General features: G+C 43.6%; 1 protein-coding gene across 6 annotated transcripts in view; it reads left to right on the forward strand.

Moving 5' to 3' along the window:
• Nucleotides 1–8,524, forward strand: part of Agbl3 (AGBL carboxypeptidase 3) — a 78,900-nt gene extending 70,376 nt beyond the window's left edge. For all 6 annotated transcript variants that reach the window (XM_075953879.1, XM_075953883.1, XM_075953882.1 and 3 more), the window contains one exon: nucleotides 5,508–8,524. In XM_075953879.1, coding sequence (XP_075809994.1) covers nucleotides 5,508–5,931 — 424 coding nt within the window. In that variant the 3' untranslated portion in view covers nucleotides 5,932–8,524. The remainder of the gene's footprint in view (nucleotides 1–5,507) is intronic.
• Nucleotides 8,525–9,073: the final 549 nt, after the last annotated feature.

A 9,073-nucleotide genomic window follows, 5' to 3' on the forward strand; every position in this document is an offset into this window, starting at 1 on the left:
CTTAGAGCTGGGCGGTGGTGGCGCACGCCTTTAATCCCAGCACTCGGGAGGCAGAGGCAGGCAGATCTCTGTGAGTTCGAAGTCAGCCTGGTCTACAGAGCTAGTTCCAGGACAGGCTCCAAAGCTACAGAGAAACCCTGTCTTGAAAAACAAAAAAACAAACAAAAAAAAATCTTAGAAAATAACCTATAAATGAAGAAAAAACTAATAAAATTTGAGCAGAAAATTGACAGAAAAAGATTCAGTAAAATAATCCATCTTTTGAAATGAGCAATAAAATTGACAACTCCCTAACAAGACTGACAAAGAAATGAGAAATTATGAATATGAGGAAAGAAATTGGATGTCACTAAAGACCTTGCAGATCTTGCAAAATGGGAGTGAAACAGTAAGAAACACTAAAACTAGGTAGCTCGGCTGGTAAAGACCTTGCCTTGCAAGCACAATGACCTGGGTTTTGTTCCCACACCCATGTTCCAGCACCCAGAAGGCAGAGACAGGTGGACCACTAGGGCTCACTGACCAGCCCATCTACCATCCATGGCAAACTCCAGACCAAACACACTATGAACATGAGGGTGGGGTGTATAGTATGTGAGGGATGACACTTGACGTTGTCCTATGGTGTCTACACGTATGTGCACTCTTATACACACATGTACAAGAACACACACACAAAGAAAACCACATAAAGTGCAGGTTGAGTAAGTTACAGAAGATCATATCTTCAGAGTGTGCACACACACAGAACGACACTCTGGACTAGAATGTCTTCATGCCCCTAGAGCTGGTTTATTTCAGAGGGCTTTTTCTTCATGCATTTATATCGTTCCCACCCCTCTCATGTTCAACTCCACCCGTGTCCCATCCCACTCCCTGTTAGATTCATGACCTCCTTTAATCGTTGTTATATTACGAGGTATGTAAGGAAGGAAACTGAATTCGTAATTTTAACCACCCCAAAGGAATCTCATGGGCCACATGGTTTCACATCAAAATTTCACAAAACATGTAAAGACTAATTAACACTAGCTCTATACAGTGTCTTCCAGAAGGCAAGAAAACAGTCTCTAGTTCATTTTATGAAGCCACTATTGGCATAAGACCAGAATCAGCCCAAGAGAAAACAAAAATGGAAAATCAAAAAATTCTGTCCTATTAATTCTATTAGCAAATAAAATTCAGTGCTAATTTTTTTAAAAAAAAATATGATTTACCACTTGACAGTGAATCTTATTTCAGAAATTCAAGAATGACTCAATGTTCTTAAAAAGCAATGTAACCTTCTATATTTGCAAGATAAAGAAGAAAACCCACAGTTCACTATTAATTAGCATAGACAAATATTGACAAAGAAACCCAACTGTCAGAAGAGAAGGAATGAAGGGCCTCGGGCAACCTAATGGCAGCTACTCTGCCCACGCTTCCCTCTCCTCTCAGTCACCTCTGTGCCACAGCGCGAGGCCAGAGAAAAGAAAAAGCATATCCACAGGAGTAAAGGAAAAACATGGCCCCTGGTTGTGAAAGTGGTGTTCTCTATGTAGAGTGTCTCGAGGAACTTGTTTTTAAACTTCTTGAAAAGCTAGCTGGTCTTTCTAGACCTCAGAATACTACAACCATATGAACACAGTTCTATTTCTACCTATAAGAAAGAGACATGTGCTCTCCAAATTTACATATACAAAACCATTTTCAGCTTCTCAAAACATGAAGTGCATATCTGTAGCTCTACAAAATATGTACAGATCTTGGAGCTGAAAACACCAAGAATGTTGAAAACCAAGTGTAAATGAATGGAAAATATAAACATGTTGTGGATTGGAAACCTCAAAATGTCAGCTCTCCCATGGACACACAGATTCAGCACGGTTCCCATCAAGGTCTCAGCAGAATTGTTATAAACATAGTTAAGGCTAATCTCAAATTTGTATACAATACCACTGAACATCAAAAACGATTTGGCAAAAGGAACTGGCCTTTTGATTTCAAGAACTTTTATATAGTGACAGCAATACAATATAGTATAGAGAATGAGAAGACACATCTGTGGAACTGAGCTCATTCACAAAAATAAGCCAAACAAAACCGCATAAATCCATCACTGATACATAGATTAATTCAAAATGGAGCATGGACTCCAATACACAACATAAAACTACAAAACTTTTAAAAAACCATAGAAAATCTTCAGGTCTAAGGCTAAGATTTTTAGAATAAATACCAAAACTATGATTCATAAAAGAGAAAAAATAAGTTGGATTTAAAATGTTTACTTTGCAAAAGGCCTGGATAAAAATAAGCCAGGCTTGGTAATGCATGCCTGTAATCCCAACACTTGGGAGAGCAAGGTAAGTAAGTAAGAAAAACCCCAAATTCAACAGTCAGAAAAGCATTTCAGGCCAAAGGGATAACTCAGCATGAATTGCTCTTTGCTCTTGCTAAGGGCCTGTTTGTCCCCAACACCCACATTGGGCAGCTTACATTCACCTGTGATTCCAGTTCTGAGGGAATCTGTCGCCCTCTTCTGGCCCCCACAGGCACCTGTACTCACGTGCACATCTTCCTACACAAACACACAGGCATACATATAATTTGAAAGAAATCTTCAGGAAAAAAAAGTCACTAGAAAATGGGCAAAAGATATAAATAGGCATTTAACTAAGCGATACACAGATGGCGCCCAAGCACAAGAAGTATTAGCATCAGCAATGCAAGTTAACATACAGTAAGCTATCGCTGCACACATGTCAGGACAGCTAAACAAAACAGGAAACAACAAGAGTACCATATGCCAGTGAGGATGTAGACACTGGGTTATTTGTATATCACTGCTGGGAACATAAACTGGGGCAATTACTCTTTAAAAACCCGATAGCTTCTTAACTAAGCCTCTCCTAGCCGCCTGTGATAGCACATACCTGTAGTCCTAGCGCTTGGCGAGAGAAGAGTTAGGAGGACTGGAAGGTCAGGGTCACCCCAGACAAGAGTCTCTTTCAAAAATAAATACCTAGCTGCCATATAACCAGCAACTGCTTTCCTGGAATTTAATCCCAGTGAAAAGAAGACAAGTTCACACAAAATCCTGCACACAAATGTTTATTCAGCTTGATTTGCAACACCCATAAACTGGGAAAGACCCGCAGGTCCTTCAGTGCATAAATCATTCAACTGTAGTATAGCTCCTGACTACTACTCAAAAAATGGACAGAAATGAGCAGAGGAGAAACAGAACAACGATGAATTCCCAAAGAATTATACTGGGCGGGCAGAAAAATTAATTCCCAAATGTTTCACACTGTGTGGTCACATTTACATAACATTCTTGAAATAACAAAATGGTATAATTTGGATGACAAGCTAATGTTTTCCAGGAGTTTAATGAGAAGTCAAGACAGGAGAGAAGTAGGCACTGGAGAAATAATACGAAGGCATGGTTCTGTGTCTTCTCCACACACCGGTGTGTTCACTGTAACTTTAGAAAATGTCACATCTAGAGGGAGCAGGTGAAGTGTATGGGCAATCTGTCTGTCTTCTTCCAAGTGCAAATAATGCTACAATTACTGCATAACTTAAAAGTGTAATGAAAATATAGTTAACATTCCAAGTTAAATAGAATTCTAAAGAAAAATAGAATGAGTTGTGAATCTAACCGCTGGACAGAGCTCCCGAGTCCTTTCGAAGAGAGGGAGGAGTAATGAACAAAGGGGTCAAGACCAAGACCATGACGGGAAAACCCACAGAAACAGCTGACCTGAGCTAGCGGGAGCTCACTGACTGTAGACAGACAACCAGGAAACCTGCATAGGTCCTGTCTAGCCCTCCTGAAAGCAGGTGACAGTGGGTGGCTTGGGCAGTTTGTGGGGCTACTAGCAGTGGGGCCAGGAGCAATCCCTAGTGAATGATCTGACTACTAACGGTGGGGCCAGGAGCAATCCCTGGTGAATGATCTGACTACTAGCGGTGGGGCCAGGAGCAATCCCTAGTGAATGATCTGACTACTAGCGGTGGGGCCAGGAGCAATCCCTGGTGAATGATCTGACTACTAGCAGTGGGGCCAGGAGCAATCCCTGGTGGTGAATGATCTGACTACTAGCGGTGGGGCCAGGAGCAATCCCTAGTGAATGATCTGACTACTAGCGGTGGGGCCAGGAGCAATCCCTGGTGAATGATCTGACTACTAACGGTGGGGCCAGGAGCAATCCCTGGTGAATGATCTGACTACTAGCAGTGGGGCCAGGAGCAATCCCTAGTGAATGATCTGACTACTAGCGGTGGGGCCAGGAGCAATCCCTAGTGAATGATCTGACTACCAGCAGTGGGGCCAGGAGCAATCCCTAGTGAATGATCTGACTACTAGCGGTGGGGCCAGGAGCAATCCCTAGTGAATGATCTGACTACTAGCAGTGGGGCCAGGAGCAATCCATGGTGAATGATCTGACTACTAGCAGTGGGGCCAGGAGCAATCCCTGGTGGTGAATGATCTGACTACTAGCAGTGGGGCCAGGAGCAATCCCTAGTGAATGATCTGACTACTAGCAGTGGGGCCAGGAGCAATCCCTGGTGGTGAATGATCTGACTACTAGCAGTGGGGCCAGGAGCAATCCCTAGTGAATGATCTGACTACTAGCAGTGGGGCCAGGAGCAATCCCTGGTGAATGATCTGACTACTAGCAGTGGGGCCAGGAGCAATCCCTGGTGAATGATCTGACTACTAGCAGTGGGGCCAGGAGCAATCCCTGGTGAATGATCTGACTACTAGCAGTGGGGCCAGGAGCAATCCCTGGTGAATGATCTGACTACTAGCAGTGGGGCCAGGAGCAATCCCTGGTGAATGATCTGACTACTAGCAGTGGGGCCAGGAGCAATCCCTGGTGAATGATCTGACTTTTTGGAGCCCATTTCCTATGAAGAGAAACCTTGCTCAGCCTAGACACAAGGGGGGAGGGGGGGCTTGATCATGCCTCAGCGCGGTTATGAGACAGAATTTATTGACTCCCCTTGGGAGTTCTTGCCCTCTCTGAAGATCAGATGGGAGTGGGATGATGGGAAGGTGGGAGGATCAGGAGGGGAGGAAGGGGGGGGGACTGGGATTAGTATGTAGAAAAAAATAAAATAAAAACCTTCCTCTCTTGAAGGAAACTTCTGTCTCTCAAACTCACTGATTTCTTACAAGTTAATCTAAAAAATCTTATACCGTGTATAATGCACCTAGTTTTATGGAACAAACTACATTTTAATGGCAAAATATAGACCAGTTTACGAAGTCAGTGAGTCCTGAAGAAGGTACCAGATAACCACTCCCTCTGGACATCTAGGATTGGAGTAGAGCTAAACATTTAGAACCAGAAATGAAGATTTAACTCATCTTCATAAAGATGAGGATAAAGTCTTAAGGGCCATTGAGCTCACCCGAGGGAAAATATACAATCTGCATCATAACAGTATACCTAGGACCACAAAGTAGGTACACACCAGGCAAAAACTCATCCGTTTCCTTTCTTTTCTAGACTCATTCCAACTGCTAGCATAAATATAAGAAGATACAGCCTACCTTGGACACCAAGCAGAAATCTCGCTTTGAAAACCGGAAGGAATCTTGTGACAGATACCGCAGAATGGCTCCAGCCTGTGCCCCAGAGATCACTAGAATATTTATCTTCCCTCTGCCGTCTTCAGAAGAGGAAAAAGCATTCTGAACTCTGGGCCAGACACACTGAATATATGATGAATATATATGGCCGCAAACGAGAGACTATTCCCTCAAGTCCTAAAACGGATGCCAACGCTGTCAGTGGTAACAGTCTTCAGCCTGCAGAATCCACCCTGAAGAGCTCTGAGCAGACAGTTCCTCATCTAACTAAAGGCAACAAGAAACCAAATGAGAGTAACAGCCCTCTCACCTTGCGTCTGAAGTTCCACGGCAACAGTTAATCAAGCTGAAAGTGCTTCCGGGAACTGTGACTGATGGAGATGCTCCGACACTGTAAAAATCAGCAGCCCCTGCCCTGCCCTGCCCTGCCCTGCCCTGCCCTGCCCTGCCCTGCCCTGCCCTGCCCTGCTCTGCCCTGCCCTCTTCACATGCATCTTCCTTAGATGAAACATCTTTCAGAGACTTTAAAAAATCCAGAGGAAATATAGAAAAGTTAAAAAACACATATATTTAATTTGTATCAACATGGAAAAAAGCTTGAAATTTTTGATTTCTTGCAAAATTATGTGTGTATATAACAAAAAGAAACTAAGACTTGAAGAAAGGAAGAACATGCTATTAATGATTTCAGTCACTTTGATGAGCCAGCAGTCATTTTCCATGTTTCTTTTATATAGCTGATGTGCTATAAATAGCACAGGAGAAATAAACAATATTTCTCCCTTCTAGAAGAGCATCATATAATTGTCCCAGGAGCACACATGATAGCTTGGCATAGGGCACACGATAGTAATCCCAGCACTTGGGAAGTAGAGGCAGAAGGATCAGGGATCCAGGCTTTTAAATGTTGGGCAACATTTAAAAGCAGCAACATAAATATTAATAATAACTGAATAGTAAAACAGTAATTTATGTACCTCCAGCTAATGAACTAACACATATCAGAAGATGCTAACTGTACAGACGAAAGGGTGGAACCAAATAACATGGAAATATATTATGGTTTCAAAGTCATTTTACCTCTCCTAATTAAGCAAAGTTTTAAAAGATTAGAAATGCCCTTTCCCCTAGGGCAGCAAGTGCACGCCTCCAGCCTTTCACTCAAGTGGGTATTTCGGAAGTAAATCCTACACCTCACTTTTGTCTTAAGGCGGTGAGCAGTCAGGCTGTGGGGTGGGTGGTACACGCTATCTCCCAATGGCTTAGGAGCCTGGCTCAAAGATCACAAGTTCAAGGCTTGTCTGGGCTACAGCGTGAGTTCAAGTGTGGTCTCAGCAACCTAATGAATGCTGTATCCAAACAAAAGACCAAAACAGCATGGAGGGAAACGGAGGGTGTAGCTCGGTGACAGAGAACTACCTGCCGAGTGTGGGGAGACCCTAGTTCACACCCCAGTGTCACCCGAAAATAGAAATAATACAGTGAGTACGAGGAGGGAGTCCCGCAACACGTTCAGCCAGTGTGTCAGTCAGGACGAAGGCGAGCGAGGGAGGAAGCAGGCCGCCAGGCCTGGGACTCTAGAGGCACGGGAGACATGACATAGGTCTAAGCGGGATAAGGAGGTTCGCGGTCAGTGTTTCTAGTAGCCGAAAGGGACTTGAGAGCTCACTGCGGTGTTAAGAGAATAATGCGATTTGTAGGGAGCGTTGACCATAAACTTCCTCGCGAACCCTTACACACGGCAGGGAGCAACTGTGTTCCTCAGTAAGAAGGACTGTGTTTGGGGGGCGGGTAGGTATCTGGGTTCCCAGAGAGGTCCCTAATTTCTTTCCTGGGAATTCTTACCCTGGTAACTGACACCATGGAAGAGCATGAGCTCTCAGAGTCAGTTTGCCCCTGTTCTCGTAAAGCAGGGAAAGCTAAACTGCATGCAAACCTAAACTTTTCAATTGACGTTTGTTCTTTGAAACTTCGGTTATATGAAAGTTTGAGACTACAAACTCTGGAGTTGAGTATCTTTGTGCGTATAACCTCAGTAACATGCTGGCTCCTCTGAGTGTGCAAGCTGAGGTGTGCAGTGTCTCCTTGATCATTTCACCATTGAGTGTGCAAGCTGAGGTGAGCAGTGTCTCCTTGATCATTTCACCATTGAGTGTGCAAGCTGAGGTGAGCAGTATCTCCTTGATCATTTCACCATTGAGTGTGCAAGCTGAGGTGAGCAGTATCTCCTTGATCATTTCACCACTATCCTTTCCCTTTAATCCCCTATATTGTATCATTTTTTTAATGTCAGACTACATTATTTACTCTGGTATGTGTGGGGATGTGTGAACGCTCGTGCATCGCTGAGTCATGGATGCCACAGTACCCATGAGGTCAGAAGACAATTTGCTGGATTCCGTTCTCCTACCACACGGGTGGTACTCAGGTGGTCAGGCTTGGCAGCAAGTGCCACACCCACTGAGCCATCTAACAAGCCCTCCCCTTGTCTCTTATTTGCTATAAATACCCGACATGTGGGGTACAAGAATATGTGTGGACCGTTTTCACACTCTGCTTTTCACATTATAATATTTAACTTTGAATTTTCTAAGTATGTCACTCTTCCATAAAGGCCATTCTGTCTGCTCTTTATCATATAAACCTAGCAGTACAACTGGAAAGCCTCTACTAGTCCTTGAAGATTAAACTCAAATGTACCCTTCTCTGGAATTCCTCACTAGATCTCCCGGGAATTCATAGGAACTAGGTTAATATGCCAAGACTCGGAGTGGACTAAGTGGGTGATGTGAGAAGGGATGGGTAATACAGAGAGCTGTAAACTCTTAGGAAACAAATGGAGCAGCTCAGAGCTTAAAAGACACCAGTGAATGCTGAGCTCACCCATCACTTAGGTACAGGTGAACCTTTTCTCCATTTAGGATGCTGTTGGCTGCGGGCCTGCCGTACACAGGCTTTATCCTGCCGTACACAGGCTTTATCCTGCCGAGCTATTTCCCTCTAGTCCTACTCTGCCTAGGACTTTTATCATGAAGGCATGTTGCAGCTTTTCTGCACCTATTGAGATGATCATATGATTACTGTCTTTAAGTCCAGTTATATGACTTATTATATTTACTGATCTATATATTATTTTCTTTCCTTTAATTCCTACTCAGGTTTTTTATTATTTTTTCCATCTACTGGATTTGGGGCTGATTTGTTCTTGTTTTTCCAAATTCTTGAGATGCATCAAGTCATTTATTTGTGTTCTTTCTGATTTCTTAGTGTAGGTTCTTAGAACTGTTGCCTTCCCTCTAAGACTGCTGGTAAAGTGTCCCAGAGGTTCCACTGGGGCGTGGCCTCTTATATTATATACACGGATGCACAGCTTGCATCCGCCCCTTTTTCCCTCCCTTTTCCCACTGCTCGGCTGGATTGTTGGATTGCGGGATTCGATCTCTGTCCACCGTTCAAGCAGAGAATTCTGATTTGTGAGTTTAC

The sequence above is a fragment of the Microtus pennsylvanicus genome, chromosome 19, assembly GCF_037038515.1.
Source record: "Microtus pennsylvanicus isolate mMicPen1 chromosome 19, mMicPen1.hap1, whole genome shotgun sequence".
NCBI classification, from domain to species: domain Eukaryota; kingdom Metazoa; phylum Chordata; class Mammalia; order Rodentia; family Cricetidae; genus Microtus; species Microtus pennsylvanicus.